The 17,132-nt window shown below is 37.2% G+C and overlaps 1 protein-coding gene across 3 annotated transcripts in view; it reads left to right on the top strand.

The window, feature by feature from the left end:
* PCMTD1 (protein-L-isoaspartate (D-aspartate) O-methyltransferase domain containing 1) overlaps positions 1 to 17,110 on the top strand; it is a 69,908-nt gene extending 52,798 nt beyond the window's left edge. For 2 of the 3 annotated variants that reach the window (XM_025870587.2, XM_025870590.2), the window contains 2 exons: positions 7,102 to 7,225; positions 13,910 to 17,110. In XM_025870587.2, the coding sequence (XP_025726372.1) occupies positions 7,102 to 7,225; positions 13,910 to 14,277 (492 nt within the window). In that variant the 3' untranslated portion in view covers positions 14,278 to 17,110. The remainder of the gene's footprint in view (positions 1 to 7,101; positions 7,226 to 13,909) is intronic. The other variant, XM_025870588.2, reaches the window with a different exon arrangement.
* The last annotated feature ends 22 nt before the right edge of the window (positions 17,111 to 17,132 follow it).

The following is a 17,132-nucleotide window of genomic DNA, read 5'->3' as shown; positions in this document are numbered from 1 at the left end:
TAAGGAAATGGTCCAGTTCCATTCTTCTGCATGTGGATGTCCAGTTTTCCCAACACCATTTGTTGAAGAGACTGTCTTTTTTCCATTGGACATTCTTTCCTGCTTTGTCAAAGATTAGTTGACCATAGAGTTGAGGGTCCATTTCTGGGCTCTCGATTCTGTTCCATTGATCTATGTGTCTGTTTTTGTGCCAGTACCATACTGTCTTGATGATGACAGCTTTGTAATAGAGCTGGAAGTCCGGAATTGTGATGCCACCAGCTTTGCTTTTCTTCTTCAACATTCCTCTGGCTATTCGGGGTCTTTTCTGGTTCCATACAAATTTTAGGATTATTTGTTGTATTTCTTTGAAAAAAGTGGATGGTATTTTGATGGGGATTGCATTGAATGTGTAGATTGCTCTAGGTAGCATTGACATCTTCACAATATTTGTTCTTCCAATCCATGAGCATGGAACATTTTTCCATTTCTTTGTGTCTTCCTCAATTTCTTTTATGAGTATTTTATAGTTTTCTGAGTACAGATACTTTGCCTCTTTGGTTAGAGTTATTCCTAGGTATCTTTTGGTTATGGGTGCAATTGTAAATGGGATTGACACCCCAATTTCTCTCTCTTCTGTCTTGTTAGTGTATAGGAATGCCACTTATTTCTGTGCATTGATTTTATATCCTGCCACTTTACTGAATTCCTGTATGAGTTCTAGCAGTTTTGGGGTGGAGTCCTTTGGGTTTTCCACATAGAGTATCATATCATCTGCAAACAGTGAGAGTTTGACTTCTTCTTTGCTGATTTGGATGCCTTTGATTTCTTTTTGTTGTCTGATTGCTGTGGCTAGGACCTCTAATACTATGTTGAATAGCAGTGGTGATGGTGGACATCCCTGCTGCGTTCCTGACCTTAGGGGGAAAGCTCTCAGTTTCTCCCCATTGAGAATGATATTCGTTGTGGGTTTTTCATAGATGGCTTTTATGATATTGAGGTATGTACCCTCTATCCCTATACTCTGAAGAGTTTTGATCAAGAAAGGATGCTGTACTTTGTCAAATGCTTTTTGTACATCTGTTGAGAGGATCATATGATTCTTGTTCTTTCTTTTGTTAATGTATTGTATCACGTTGATTAATTTGCAGATGTTGAACCAACCTTGGAGCCCAGGGATAATTCCCACTTGGTCGTGGTGAATAATCCTTTTAGTGTACTGTTGGATCCTATTGGCTAGTATTTTGGTGAGAATTTTGGCATCCATGTTCATCAGGGATATTGGTCTGTAATTCTCCTTTTTGATGGGGTCTTTGTCTGGTTTGGGGATCAAGGTAATGGTAGCCTCATAAAACGAGTTTGGAAGTTTTCCTTCCATTTCTATTTTTTGGAACAGTTTCAGGAGAATAGGTATTAATTCTTCTTTAAATGTTTGGTAGAATTCCCCTGGGAAGCCATTTGGCCCTGGGCTTTTGTTTCTTGGGAGATTTTTGATGACTGCTTTAATTTCCTTAGTGGTTATATGTCTGTTCAGGTTTTCTATTTTTTCCTGGTTCAGTTTTGGTAGTTGATACATCTCTAGGAATGCATCCATTTCTTCCAGGTTATTTAATTTGCTGGCATATAGCTGCTCATAATATGTTTGCATTTCTTTGGTGTTGGTTGTGATCTCTCCTCCTTCATTCATGGTTTTGTTGATTTGGGTCATTTCTCTTTTCTTTTTGATAAGTCTGGCCAGGGGTTTATCAATCTTGTTAATTCTTTCAAAGAACCAGCTCCTAGTTTCGTTGATCTGTTCTACTGTTCTTTTGGTTTCTATTTCATTGATTTCTGCTCTTATCTTTATTATTTCTCTTCTCCTGCTGGGTTTAGGCTGTATTTGCTGTTTTTTCTCTAGCTCCTTTAGGTGTAGGGTTAGGTTCTGTATTTGAGACCTTTCTTGTTTCTTGAGAAAGGCTTGTATTGCTATATACTTTCCTCTCAGGACTGCCTTTGCTGTATCCCAAAGATTTGGAACAGTTGTGTTTTCATTTTCATTGGTTTCCATGAATTTTTTAAATTATTCTTTGATTTCCTGGTTGACCCATTCATTCTTTAGTAGGATGCTCTTTTGCCTCCATGTATTTGAGTTCTTTCCGACTTTCCCCTTGTGATTGAGTTCTAGTTTCAAAGCATTGTGGTCTGAAAATATGCAGGGAATAATCCCAATCTTTTGGTACTGGTTGAACCTGATTTGTGACCTAGGATGTGATCTCTTCTGGAGAATGTTCCATGGGCATTAGCGAAGAATGTGTATTCTGTTGCTTTGGGGTGGAATGTTCTGAATATGTCCGTGAAGTCAATTTGGTCCAGTATGTCATTTAAAGTCTTTATTTCCTTGCTGATCTTTTGCTTAGATGATCTGTCCATTTCAGTCAGGGGGGTGTTAAAGTCCCCCGCTAGTATTGTATTGTTGTCAATGTGTTTCTTTGCTTTTGTTATTAATTGTCTTCTATAATTGGCTGCTCCCATGTTAGGGGCATAGATATTTACAATTGTTAGATCTTCTTGTTGGATTGACCCTGTAAGTAGGATATAGTGTCCTTCCTCATCTCTTTTTACAGTCTTTGTTTTAAAATCCAATTTGTCTGATATAAGGGTTGCCACCCCAGCTTTCTTTTGGTGTCCATTAGCATGGTAAATGGTTTTCCACCCCCTCACTTTCAATCTGGGGCTGTCTTTGGGTCTAAAATGAGTCTCTTGCAGACAGCATATTGATGGGTCTTGCTTTTTAATACAATCCGATAGCCTGTGTCTTTTGATTGGGGCATTTAGCCCATTTATATTCAGGGTAACTATTGAAAGGTATGAATTTAGTGCCATTGTATTGCCTGTAAGATGACTGTTACTGTATATTGTCTGTGTTCCTTTCTGGTCTATGCTACTTTTAGGCTCTCTCTTTGCTTAGAGGACCCCTTTCAATATTTCTTGGAGGGCTGGTTTCGTGTTTGCAAATTCCTTTAGTTTTTGTTTGTCCTGCAAGCTTTTTATCTCTCCTTTTATTTTTAATGACAGCCTAGCTGGATATAGTATTCTTGGCTGCATATTTTTCACGTTTAGTTCTCTGAATATATCATGCCAGTCCTTTCTGGCCTGCCAGGTCTCTGTGGATAGATTGGTTGCCTAATGTTTCTACCATTATAGGTTACATATCTCTTCTCCCAAGCTGCTTTCAGGATTTTTTCTTTGTCTCTGAGACTTGTAAGTTTTACTATTAGGTGTCGGGGTGTTGACCTATTTTTATTGATTTTGAGAGGGGTTCTCTGTGCCTCCTGGATTTTGATGCCTGTTTCCTTCCCCCTGTTAGGGAAGTTCTCTGTTATAATTTGCTCCAATATACCTTCTGCCCCTCTCTCTCTTTCTTCTTCTTCTGGGATCCCACTTAGTCTAATGTTGTTTCATCTTATGGTATCGCTTATCTCTCGAATTCTGCCCTCGTGATCCAGTAGTTGTTTATCTCTCTTTTTCTCAGCTTTTTGATTGTCCATCATTTGGTGTTCTGTATCACTGATCCTCTCTTCTGCCTCATTTATCCTAGCAGTTAGTGCCCCCATTTTTGATTGCACCTCATTAATAGCCTTTTTGATTTTAATTTGGTTAGATTTTAGTTCTTTTATTTCTCCAGAAAGGGTTTCTCTGATAACTTCCATGCTTTTTTCAAGCCCAGCTAGTATCTTTAAAATCATGATTCTGAACTCTAGGTCTGACATCGTACTAACGTCCGTATTGAGTAGGTCCCTGGCAGATGGTACTATCTCTTGTTCTTTTTCTTGAGGTGATTTTTTTCCTCTTGTCATTTTGTCCAGAGGAGAATAGATGAATGAGAGAACAAAATGCTAACAGGGTAACAACATCCCCAGAAAATATACTCCAAACAAATCAGAAAAGACCTGAAACCAGGGGAAAAGAAAGGGAAAGAAAGAAAAAAGTAAAAGAAAAAGATAAAAGCAAACAAAAACAGAACAAAACAAAAACAGAACATGATCAGATATGATCAGGCTGGTGCAGAGATCAGTGCCACACACTAGATTTTGGGTGTATTTTGATCTGTTAGAAGAACGTGCCTCCAAAATTTTAAAGAAAGAAAGACTTATATATATATACAAAATAAGGGTTGATACGATGAAGGGATGGAATATGACTGTAAAGATGAAAATTATAAAAAATTTTATAAAAGGAATTGATAAGATAAGTTGTTTGAAAAAAGAAGAGGATTTAAAAAAAGGGGGGGAGAGAATGTGATCAGGCAGGAGACTAGAACAAAGCCATACACTAGAGATTTAGGGTATATTTTGATATGTTAGAAGAAACTGTATCTCAAAATTTTAATGAGAGAACAACTTATATATATATATATGCCTAAAATAAGGGTAACTCGTATGAAGGGATAGAATATGACTCTAAAAATGAAAAATAAAAATGTTTTTTTAAAAAAAGGGATTGATAAGATCTTGGTTGAAAAAGGGAAAAAGAAAAATAAAAAAAAAAAACAGTTAAAAAAATTAAGTTGAAAGACCAAAGAATCATGGTAGAAAAGCCATGAATTCTATGTTCGGTATTCCCCTAGCAGTGGAGTTCTGCTGTTCTCATTGATGGATAAACTTGGTCTTGGCTGGTTTTTCTTGCTGATCCTGTGGTGGAGGGGCTGTTGCTCCGGTTCCCAAATGTCTTTGCCGGAGGCGGAATTGCCCCGCCTTTGTCCTCTGGGCTCAGTAATCTGCTAGGGTTTGCTCTTGGGAGCTTTTGTTCCTTGCAAGCTTTCCCTACAGCTTTGGAGGACGAGAGTGAAAATGGCGGCCTCCCAATCTCTGCCTTGGAGGAGCTGAGAACTCGGCCCCGCTCCTCAGTGAATCCCAAGAGAAAAGCAGTCCATCACTCCCGTCTCCCCGTCTGTGGCTGCACTCCGTGCTCACCCGGCCTGTGACTGAGTGTTTCTATCTCTGGCACCCGACTTGGTGTGGAGTCTCTAAAGCCAGCAGATCCCTGCAATGTGCTCCCGCGCCGCTCCTCCCTGGGGAGGAAGGGGAGTCTCCCTGGATCTGCCGCTTGTTGGGTCCCTGCTGGAGGAGCAGTGGCCCGACTGTGCCGCGGATCACAGTTTATGGCAACTGTGAGCTGAGAGCCCGCGCCTCGGCTCTCTCTCTGCAGTGGGCTTCCCCGCTCTGATACCCAGGAGCGCTGCTGCACTCAGGCACCCCTGGTCTTTCTGTGACCCCGAGGGTCCTGAGACCACACTGTCCCGCGAGTGTTCCACCCCCCACTTAGCCACTGGAGCGAGTCACTCAGCAGACCCGCCTTCTAAAAGTTCCGATTTTGTGCTCCACTGCTCTGTCACTTGCCAGAAGCGGCCGCTGGAGTCCCCCTCCCCCATCGTCTATCCTCCCGAATATCCCCTCAGATTCACTTCTCCGCACGTCCTACCTTCCAGAAAGTGGTCGCTTTTCTGTTCAGAGAGTTGTTGCTATTCTTTTCTTCAATCTCCTGTTGAGTTTGTAGGTGTCCAGAATGGTTTGATCCCTATCCAGCTGAATTCCTGGGACCAGATGAAATCCAGGTCTCCTACTCCTCCGCCCTCAATTTCTAACATTTTTTAATTCTTTGAACGTATAAAAAAGAAAATCTATTTGGGATTTGGTTTGGACTGCTTAAATCTATTAAAGGAAAAATAAATGTTTAAATCTTCATTTAGGGGGCGCCTGGGTGGCTCAGTTGGTTAAGCAACTGCCTTCGGCTCAGGTCATGATCCTGGAGTCCCGGGATCGAGTCCCACATCGGCCTCCTTGCTCAGCAGGGAGTCTGCTTCTCCCTCTGACCCTCTTGCCTCTTGTGCTTTCTATCTCATTCTCTCTCTGTCAAATAAATAAATAAAATCTTTAAAAAAAAAAGATTTAAATCTTCATTTAGTACTACATAGACTCATTTGAAAATATTTTTCAGCAATTTGCCTGCCCTGGTTTAGAATTACTAGGTATAATAAATATATGAAATACTGAGGTATTCAGAAAATGGGTGGGTCTTTTAAAAGGAAATTACTTTAAAAATGCATTTCAAAAAAATCTTTAGTATTCATATTAACCTAAGTTTGAGATGTTTAAAATGCCTTGTGTTTTATACAGTAGAAGATAAATTGTTTAAGACAACTGGGACCTTGTCTGATCATTTCAGAGTTTATAATCCTAAGGGGTCCCTTAACATCACAGCATGTTATTTGCGGCTCAGTAGATTTCACCATTACCATGCACTGTGCTCTGTGGCAAGTTGTTTGTCAGTTATTAAAAAGACATAATATAAAAACATTCATTACAAAACATTCCTAGAAAAATGTTACTTGAATGCTTCCACAGTTGAGACTCCCACATGAGCAATCTTCTGTTTTCTGTTAATGATACATTTTCAAACATTTAAGATATGGCTTCCCAGTGGTGTTTTATTAAATATTAATTATATACTATTCTACTAATGTCAAATATAATGCACTGATTTTTATAATAGAAATTGGAGATATTAATTCAACTTGATCGAACCACGTACTGAGCTAATATTTTTTTCCAAGGACCGGGGATGGGTTTTTGCCAGGTAGGTAAAACTTCTAATCCTCTTGTGACTAATTACATTTATTTGTGAAATACTGATTTGGGATTGGAATTAGAATCTGCATTTTATTACCTTCATGGAAGACCATGAAGTTGACTCTTTGGTACAGTAATGAGGACATGGTTTTATTAATATCGTGCTTTAACCATCAGCTGAGTCTATGTGAGACATATATTTTGGGAGCCACAGGCAGGTATGGGTTGGAATAAGACCCCTAGAAGCTATCAGAGCCCAAATATAACATGATGAGTCACTTGACCATATTTGGATTTTTATTTACATGGACTAATCTTTCTTGAGCTGCAAATATTTGTCATTCCTTCTCTATTATTTTATGGTAAGTATTTAATTGAAAGTAATTTGGTTGCATTCAAATACAAGTGATTATAGCAACCACTGGCATTTATTCCATTAAAACAAAATTGTGACTGTAAGGCGATCACATTTCCAGGATTAAGCTATTCTGTTTCTGTTTTTCTCTCTAAATAGTTAACACAAATTATGCGAACTGGACAAAACACTTGGGAAAGTAAAAACATCCTTGCTGTTTCATTTGCTCCACTTGTACAACCAAGTAAGAATGACAATGGCAAACCAGATTCTGTAGGACTCCGTAAGTAATCGTTGGTCCTTTCCGATTGAAGTGTGACTTAGATTGTTCAACTCTTTATGCTTAGAATTTAATGGACTATATAATTATGAAGAATTAAATAGGCAGTAATATATTCAATAGATTTATTCAACTTTTTTATGGAGGCAGGTTAAAGCCCCTATCTTGTACCAGGTGCTGTTAGCTGCCTTCATGGACATATGAAAAGAAGGGGCAGGTCAAAGAAAACATGAATTTATTATAGTTGTGAATTTATTAATTATATTAAATTGTTGGCATTTTCTATACAGAAGGACAGCAAATGCAAAAGCCTTTATTTGGGCTGAAAAGAGCTTGGTTTTTTCAAGACCAGAAATAAGTTTCAGGGTAGCTCATTGGCTAGAATGTAGAAGATTGATTATACAAGACTTTTCTTATACTCAAAGGGAAAATCAGTGTTGGTGTGGACAGAGTTGTTTGAAGGTAGAAAAATAGTAGACTACATGGAAGATGGTGGTAGAGAAAAAAGGAGTATGTAAAATTTTGCCTTGGATAGCTATCTGAGTGATGGTACCATTTATTGCTGTTTGCAAGACTGGCAATGGAATAGTTTGGAAATAGGTGTAGGAAGATGAGATATTTTATTCTGGCCATGTTTGAGTTGGCATGCACAGGTCAGGTAGTCGAGTAGGTATAAACCTACTGTGTGAGGGAGGTATAAATTAATCCTCAATGTAAAAATGGCCTTTTAAGCTATAAGAATAGATGAGAGCACTTGCGGGAGAGTGAGGAGAGGTGTTTGTGTTAGAAACCAAGAAAAAACATTTCAAGGAGAGGGGAGTGATCCACTTACTGCAGCTGAAAGACGAAAAAGAGTTGAGAGTAGTATTAATAGGTTTGTGATTTATCATGATTTTGGAAATCAGTAAATAAAGTTCTGTACCAAAAATGAAGTTTACCATGGTAGACTTCCTTTAATTTGCTTTTTAAATGAATTTATTTCTGAGGAACCTGGATTTTTATTTAATTTTATTTTCATTTCATTTTACCCTCTTTTGAACTTTATGATTTTTGTGGTCTGTTTTTCCCTGTTTAGGTTCTTAACCAATGGAGAGATGGATTTGGCGGGGAGATAGCTAGGAATTGAAATGTCAGTTTTATCACCTACCAAAGTAGGTGGGGGGAATATGGCTTAGGTCTGCACATTAAATTATTTTCTCCCTCCTTTTTCCAAACATTAGAATTACAGGTTATTTATGACAGTTTTCTTTACCTATCCATAACTGGTTAGAGAGTCATAAAGAGAAGTAATGAAAACAATGCTGTGACACTGTTTGGTCTTGACAATGGCCTAACTTAACCATTAGCATGATGTGTACCTGTAGAGATATAGAAGTGTCCTTACAGAGGGCCCTGTAGATTTCTGTGCATCAGGCATTTAGGTGTTTTTCTTTCTAACAGACACTGTTGTAGCCTGAGCATTCCTCTTTATCTGACAGTTTTCCTACTTTAGTGTCCTTTAGAAGAGTGTAGGTTGTAAATGTGGTTTTACAGTGACATAATTATGAATGGCATGGATGATGATATGTTATAAATGGGCAGTTTTCATTCTCGGTTTAAGGATGTCAATACAAATAGATCTAGGTAGGTCCTTGGTTGTGTTGATCGACATGACTGTGAATGTAGAGTAGGGATAAATTTGGTTAAAAAAAGGATAAAATGGAAGACAAGCCTAAATGAAAAAAAAAATTCATCATGCCTCTAAAATATTTACAGGTGAAATGATCTGTCTAACTTTTCATCAGAATAATGTGGTGGGGATGGAAATAGGAAATGGCAGTGTTGATGAAGGAAGATTGGCTAGAAGGGATGGTTGTTGAAGCTGAGTGTCCGGTACATGGGGTTCCTTATACTATTAACTGTCTTGTGTATACTTGAAAGTTTCTGTAATAAAAAGAAAAAAAAATTATCAGCTCCAAAAGGAATTTATAAAAATGAGTCAGGAATTGTGATTTTGTAAAAAAATAAAGCTTCACTATGAATAATTTTCACAGAATGAAAAATGTTCTGAAAATATTGTTTGTCAAAATTTAATAAGATGTTTGGAGAATAAAACAAGTTTCCTCTTCTGTTAAAATTGCTTTCTGTTTAGAGAACATTATTTCATTAATTATAGAGGGTTAAAATAAGAAAGAATGTTAGCAAAAATAAAAACAACTGAAAACATACACGTGTAAATTTTTTGCCAAATATATTTTGTGGCTGTGAAATTGCCCACATAAACAGTTACTAAATGTAATTATCACTTTTTCTCAGGTTTATTTGTCTCTACTTTTGATTCAACTTAAAGTCCTCTTTCTTTTTTGGGGGGTATACAAACTGTTTTAACTTCAGGGTAGGCCCTTTAGAAAGGGGTGAAAGGAAAAAGGAAAAAAACTCTATACCAACTAAAGGAAAACTGTTTCCTCTACACACCACCCATTGAACACTTCTTTCTGTATTCCAGATCTGTGGGTTTTTCCACACCAAGCAATTCTCCAATTCTTTGCGGACACCAACTAGGTGTCCTGTGACCTAACTCCATTCTGACACTAACCCGTGTTAGCATAGACCCTAAAGGTTAAAGGGCTCTATCCCATAAGGCTGCCCCCTCCTCCTCCAGCTGGAGACACCAATCACAAGTACAGGTTTTCATCTGTGTTTCTGATTGCCTGGCTCTAAATCAGAAACTCCCATGACCCCTTTCTAGAGTTTGATAATTTGTTAGAGCGGTTCACAGAACCAGGAAAACAGTTTACTTACTAGATAACAGGTTTATTATCAAAGTATCCAACACAGAAACAAAAACAGATGGAATTGATACATGAAGGGTTTATGTTCATCAGCCCAGAAGCTCTCTGAACTCTTTCAATTAAGGCTTTTTATGGAGGTTTGATTGATTAAATCATTGGCCATTTATGATTAATTCAACCTCCAGCCCCTTTTCCCCTCCCAGAGGGTGCTAGTGAAAGCCCCAATCCTCCAAGCACATGGTTGGTTCCCTGCCAACCAGCCCAGCATCCTCAGGGGCTTACCAAAAGTCACCTCATTAACATAAACTCAGGTGTGGTTGGAAGAAACCTGTTACGCTTTTATCACTTACGTAATTCCAAGTGTTTTCAGAGCTCTGTGTCAGGAATGGGAAGCCAAATGGATATTTCTTGTTAATAAATCACAAGGGACAAACGAAACTTCAGAAACCGTGGCACTAAACCACCTGAGCGATATGAAGTTGCTGTTTCTGTCGGCTAAAAAATGACCCCAAATCATCACTTTTGTGAGTTTGACCAAAATATAATGCCCTTTTCAATCTTTGTTAATAAATGGAAGTACTGACTGCTAGGTTCCTATGAAATCTTAATAGAGACTACCTTTTGGGAAACGAATAGAGCTTACACGTGTGTGTGTTAGAGATAACCTTAATTATAATTTTGGAGTGAAAGCTTCAATTCAAAATAAAATTTTAAAAGCAGTCAGGATTAGCATTGTCTAGTCCACTAAATCCTTATCTCATAACTGGAAGCATTAGAAACAAGGGAGTGATAAAGAATAGAAAATATGGGGGACATTTGAATAGCTAGTGCTGAGAATTATGTACAAGTTTTTGTATCATTCAGAAAAACTTAAATGCAGCTCATGTGGGTACTATCTTAGGACTTAAGGGAAGTCTGAATCATTTCCATTGTGGATCTAGTTGGTTCTTTATGAAGTTCAGGTATTCTGACAGTTTAGGATTGAAAGGTTCATCATTCTAACAGTGTCCTTGGAATAACAGTGTTGCAGAGTAGGAACATAATTAAGGTGTGAAAAGAGAGTACCAAAAATGTAAGAGAGGTTTAAGAATAAAGACCAGCCAAAAAGACTAATTATAGCTCTGTTTCTTAGCTCTTATAATTCCCAAAACTCTTCTATAGATTTATTCTCCACCAGCTTCCCCTGCCCCTCCTTTTTCAGAGCTTCCTCAGGCATAGGCCTTTCTTCTCTGTCTATACTGCCTCTTAGGTGCTCAGGGGGAGGCTGATGGCTCCCACTTTCTGGCAGCCTGAGTCCCAGAGGCATGATTCAGCTGCTTGTGGTTGGGCAGGAGCATAGACTGTGCAGTTAAACACCCATGTTCAGATCCCAACTCGTGTCACTTATTATGACTTCTGTGACTGGGATCAAGTTATTTCACCTCTGTCTACTTCCTTTTCCTCACTTAGTGTGAAGTGTGTGTTATTGCCTGTAACGTGCTGAAATGGTGCTCAGTATATCACTGTTGTTTTTCTTCCTGAAATCTCCATTCAGGAAATGTAACAGACATTTCAGATTTCATAAAGAACAAAATTGTGATTTTCTTCTCCCCAACTACTCTTCCTCTTTGTCATGTCAATAATTGACCATTAGCACCTGCCTAGTTGCTTGGGCCAAAAATTCTCCTACATCTAATCCCCATCCATCCTGTCTTCAAAATATGTTGCAAATTTGTCCACTTCTCTACGTCTTTACTGACACCCTCCCTTACTCCCATCTGCATCAGAGCATGCTCAGGTCTCAGGTGGATTACTGGAGTGTTCTAGCTGATCTCCTGCTCCCTCTTCTTATGATCCATACTCCATAGAGGAGCCTGAGTGCCATTTTCATTGCATTATGACTCTGCTTTTTAAAAACCTTAAGTAGCTGCATGGCCAATACAAGGCACATTTTTTACCAAGGCCTGCAAGATCAACCCATGATCGTACCTCTTACCGTTTTCTTCCTGCTCTAAACTTCATCTGTACTAGCCTTCTTTCAGCTCCTTGAACATGTTGAGCTCATTTTCCTCTTAGGGCTTTGCTATTTCCTCTGCCCCAAGATATTTACATGTCTGTTTCCTCATATCATTTAGATCTTAGCCTAGGCATGACTTCCTCAGGGAGACCGTTTGGACTACCCAGTCAGAAGTAGCTGTACCCCATGTTACTTTCTGTGCCATTGGTGTTTTTTCTCCTATCCTCTTTTTCATAATTATTTTTTATCTACCCCCTCCCCCAAATATAAAATCTCCATAAAAGCAAGGACTTACTTAGTCTGAAGCATCCACTATATGTAAGTGAGTTCTTTAATAGTAGGTGGCATATATTTTAACACATAGGTGTTGAGTGAATGTTAAACAGCTTAAACAGTTTGGGGAGGTAGGCAGAGCAGGTGATATTTTACACATTTCAACATATAAGGGATGAGATCCCACATGTTTTTACTTACCAGTGTTCACAAAACTCTGTCATTGGCAGAAGCAAGACTTGAACTCAGAATGTTCTGTATTGTTTCAGTTTCCATCTCATATAGTTGGGGGCAGGCCCAGGCAGTAGAGCAAACAGTTTCTAACTAAACATGCCCAGTCTGGCTCTTTGGAATTCTTTTCTAGTTCCGGTTTCAGTAGGGAGTTGAAAAAAGACAGTTTGAAGAAAAGGTTTTGTAGTGGGCCACTTAGGTATGTGCTAAGGGATCTTTGAATCAGTCTGAGAAGTCTTCCATGCTGGAGTTTAAAAAAAAAAAAAAAACATAAAACAAACTTATCTCAGAGTGTATCTAATTTGTGGTAGGGTCTGGTGTTCAGAACACAGGAAGCACTCTGAGCCTTGTACAGGATGGTGCACTGTGCAGGCCTAGTGCCTAAAGGGCCCTGTGAGGAGCACAAAGAGGAAATGCTGTAGCCCCTCACTCCTGGAGCTTATAGTCTGGCAGTAGAGAGAGACCACATACCAAAGAGTTACTAAAGAAGGCAGTATTTCATAGGTATAACAAAAAAGTTTGCAAGGGAAGTATCCAGAAAAGAGTACCAAAAGTAAAGAAATAAAAAAATAGTGAAGATTTTTTAATGCTGTTTAAACTGGAGGAGGGTTATGTTTTATTTTGTTTAGGCATTTGAGAGGGATCCTTGATGACAGTTTTATTTCCGCAGGGATGGAAACTTAGTGGGACTAGAAAATTAATTTCTCTATGTATAAAGTATTGGAACAGGCTACAAAGAAGAGTGTGTGTTCTAGGGCTTATGCGTTCATAGATCTGTGGGAGATGGGAGTGAAATGACGGACCCGATAGGGTACAACTGTGATGTGTTTGATAGAAGTAAACATCAATAACTTAAGGAAATCTGTGGTGTGTTTTTGGGTTATTAAATTGTTTACAGCATGATTTGTGGTGGCCCTTTGCCTATGAACCAGTTCTACTCACTGATTTACAGAGAAAAACTGTGTGTGTGTGTGTGTGTGTGTGTGTGTGTGTGTGTGTGTGTGTGTATACGTGTTTTTGGAATAGATCGTTCTCATATGGTTTTCAACATCAAAAAGTATAAGAAATAGATAGTATAAAATCTCTCTTTTATTCTTTTTGTCTAACTACTTCATTCTCATGTAACCTGTTTCTAAGTTCGTTCTTATTCTTTCAAAGAATTTTTATGCATATATATGGGGACACACATATCTGTACATAGAAAACTTTCCACTGTCCACAGAATTTAGAATGGTGGCTTGGCAAATAGTAAGCATCTTGAAATCTTTGTTAGATGAAAGTCAGAGTTTTTATACTTTCTGTGTTTTCTAACGTTGGCTAAGAAATACTTGTTCTGCGAAGAAATGAGCAATATATGATGTTTTACTTTTTTATGTTTTATGTGTGTGTGTTTTGTTTTTGTTTTTGTTTTTTTAGCCCCCTGTGCTGTCAGGAATCTCCAGGACTTGGCTCGTATTTATATTCGACGTACACTTAGAAATTTCATAAATGATGAGATGCAGGCCAAGGGGATTCCTCAGAGGGCTCCACCAAAAAGGAAAAGAAAGAGGGTTAAACAGAGAATTAATACTTACGTATTTGTGGGTAATCAGCTTATTCCTCAGCCTCTAGACAGTGAGGAGGATGAAAAAATGGAAGAAGATAACAAAGAAGAGGAAGAGAAAGATCACGGTGAAGCCATGAAGCCCGAGGAGCCACCTCAGAATTTACTGAGAGAAAAAATCATGAAACTCCCCCTCCCTGAATCTTTAAAGGCTTACTTGACATATTTTAGAGAAAAGTAACTTAGATCAAGAAGAAAGAATGCCTACTGATTATTCCTTTAGTCTTGAAAATGTAGCATTTGTTAGGAGTTAAAAGAGAATTCTTTCATCAGAGCGAATTATAGTGGAAAAAGTATAACTTGTTTCTGTCTTAGTAATAAAAAATGACGTATTCAGTAATTAAAAAGAATCCCTTTTATAAAATATATTTTTCTTTAAATCTTGGAAAAAATGCTGTTTTAACTCAGAGTGACTTCAAGAGTGGAATGCAACAATACTCAAGATTTGTGTACTGTAAATCCTTTTCTGATTCCTTACAGATTTGTAGTGGTGAGGCTTACATTTAATTTTGTATAAGGTTAAGTAATTGTTAAGCATATACTGATTTTTGAATTGTAGTTGTTTGCATTTCCTCTATGAAAACTTTCTTACCTAATTAGAAGATCAAATGCTGTGTAGACCCACTTACCTTACTTTGTTGCAATCATTATTACTGAGTTGCTATAGTATTCCGGGCAATATATGAGTGCAATAACAATACAGATACTGAATAATTTAGCTTTAAAAAAAAAAGTTTTATGGAATTCAACAGCACTGCTACTTTTGCTTTTGAATCTATTGCCAAAAGACAGGGGAAACTATCTGCTTCTCTCATAGAGATTTTAAGAGCACATCAAGTGAGTATTAAATAAAAATTAATATACCTAATACAGTTCTTAATTTGTGTGGACCCTTTACATTTTCAGTATTTAAAAATAATGAGGTTATCTTCCTTGCTGGAGTTTTAGAAGATAGTACATTTAGGATTGGTTTTTCTGTTATCCACTGTATAAAGTATTTAGGTTTAAAAAAGAATATCCATTGTTCTGAATGACTGTCGACAGCACAGACAGGGAGTAAACATGGGTAACAGCCTTTTTCTTGAGTTGTGCTCAGAGGCAGGACCAGAGCAGATTTGGTCAGCAGGTGCACTTTAGCAAATGGAACTCCTGGTTCATTTAAATATTTGTCTTTGACAAAGTGGAACTGAGCTAACCTACATTTACTTTGAAATTCATCTTTATGTAGCGTATGAGATAGTCACAGGAATTGTATGTAGATGCCTTTTTGCTTTGAAAATTGTGTTCAGAATCATAGTATAATCTTCGGGACCTATGTTGTGCTTATTTAACTTCTCATGGTGTGTGTGGTTTTTCGTTTTTTGTTTTTTTTTTGGTAAAATTATAATGATTTTCACTTTTTTCTTAATATCATATACTTACACTATCCATCATTTGACTATTAGTTATAGCTTATCAGTGATAAAACAGGTAGTAAATGCCATTGTTGGTTTCTTTTCTTCCTACTAGGACCTGAAAACAGTCATTCCTTGTTAAGAAAGTACATAGTGTAACATATTTGCTACTTAGTGTCACATGGATTATGTACTTTTTAAAAGGAAAAATTTGAGAGTATCACTACCACCAGCATCACAATTGCAGTAGTTGATCAAATATGTTTAAGGAAATCCAATTAATGTATATAGTAAAAATTATTATCTCTTGAAAGATTCAGCTATTAGTAATACATAGATGGTTTCAAAAATCTCAGATCTGGTGATTCTACATATTTAAAAACAAGTGTTTGAAATATTCTAAGTATGAATTCTCCCAAGTAAATGAGGATATTTTAGTAATGGGAAAGATAATTTCATGGAAGTTATTTATTTTATACCAGGGACTGGGGTTAGGGGCTAGGGTTTGGAGTTGTGTATATCTCCACAATTTTTTTTTTTTTAGATGATTACTAAGCTGTTACTGTTAAGAAATGTCCCATCTCATTTCTATCAAGGGAAAAAAAATAGTTTTATACAGTTGTCACTTGTTAAGAATGTTCATTTTATTTAAAATTGTTAGTTTTAGAGGTTTAATATCAAGTTCCCAATGCCCACATATTTTTATCTAGCACCCTTCCCCTGGCTGCCCTCTACACACTTTGTTGGTTTTGGAGCTAGTGTCCAGTTATGTAAACATACATATTCTTAATTGATGATTTTACCGTTCAAAAGAGAGTTTTTGTTAAGGATATATTTGAAGATTGACTTGTTCATATGGTCTCTTATTCTGTTGACCTTAGTAAAGTGTACAGTAGATTTTCATGATCATTACATATTTTTTGTCATTGAAATGTATCTTGTGTTTTTAAATGCAATTCATTCATTTTACAGTTGTGACTTTATTATTGACTTTAAATAAAGAAGTAGAAATAAAAAATGAAAGTTCAAGTGAAAAGCCCTTTTATCTATTAATGGGAATATATTAGAATGATTAAGAATCTTTTGTGTTTGTGTTTATATTTTAATGAATTCACAGTTACTTGAGGATGGTCAATTATGCTTTATAAGTGGAAAAGTAGCAAATAAACGTTAAGTAAAATTAATTGAAAATGATGAGGAATATATTCATGGAATTTTAGCAGCCAGATAAAACAATAGAAATAATCTAATCTAGTTTTTATTTTATTTTATTTTACAGAGAGAAAGTAGGGCTGGGGAGATAGCATGATTTTCCTAAGTCAGACAGCTAGATGGAAATGGCTTGAAATAGCGTCCAGCATCTGATAAATCCAAGGAACCTTCAGCGGCACCGTTACTACCAAGAAGATAATTTAAATCTACATCTCTTATTGGTTGACACATTTGGTTCTAGTCTTAGTAAAGAAAAATGTCATTAAAATAGCATACATAATGGTTAAAATACAAAAAATGTTAAGTGTTGGTTTCTAGCTGTTTGAGAGGATAAAAGTGAAGCAACACCTGTGAAATCATGGGAAGGCTTGGAAAACTATTTTAAATAAACAGTTGCATATAATTAAATTTTGTTCTCCAGTGGCCTGGC

This window comes from Callorhinus ursinus, unplaced genomic scaffold (genome assembly GCF_003265705.2).
Source record: "Callorhinus ursinus isolate GAN/ISIS: 27379988/994484 unplaced genomic scaffold, GSC_fseal_2.0 scaffold5, whole genome shotgun sequence".
Classification (NCBI taxonomy): Eukaryota; Metazoa; Chordata; class Mammalia; order Carnivora; family Otariidae; genus Callorhinus; species Callorhinus ursinus.
Note: the sequence above shows the minus strand (reverse complement) of the source record. Positions and strands in the feature narration are given on the sequence as shown.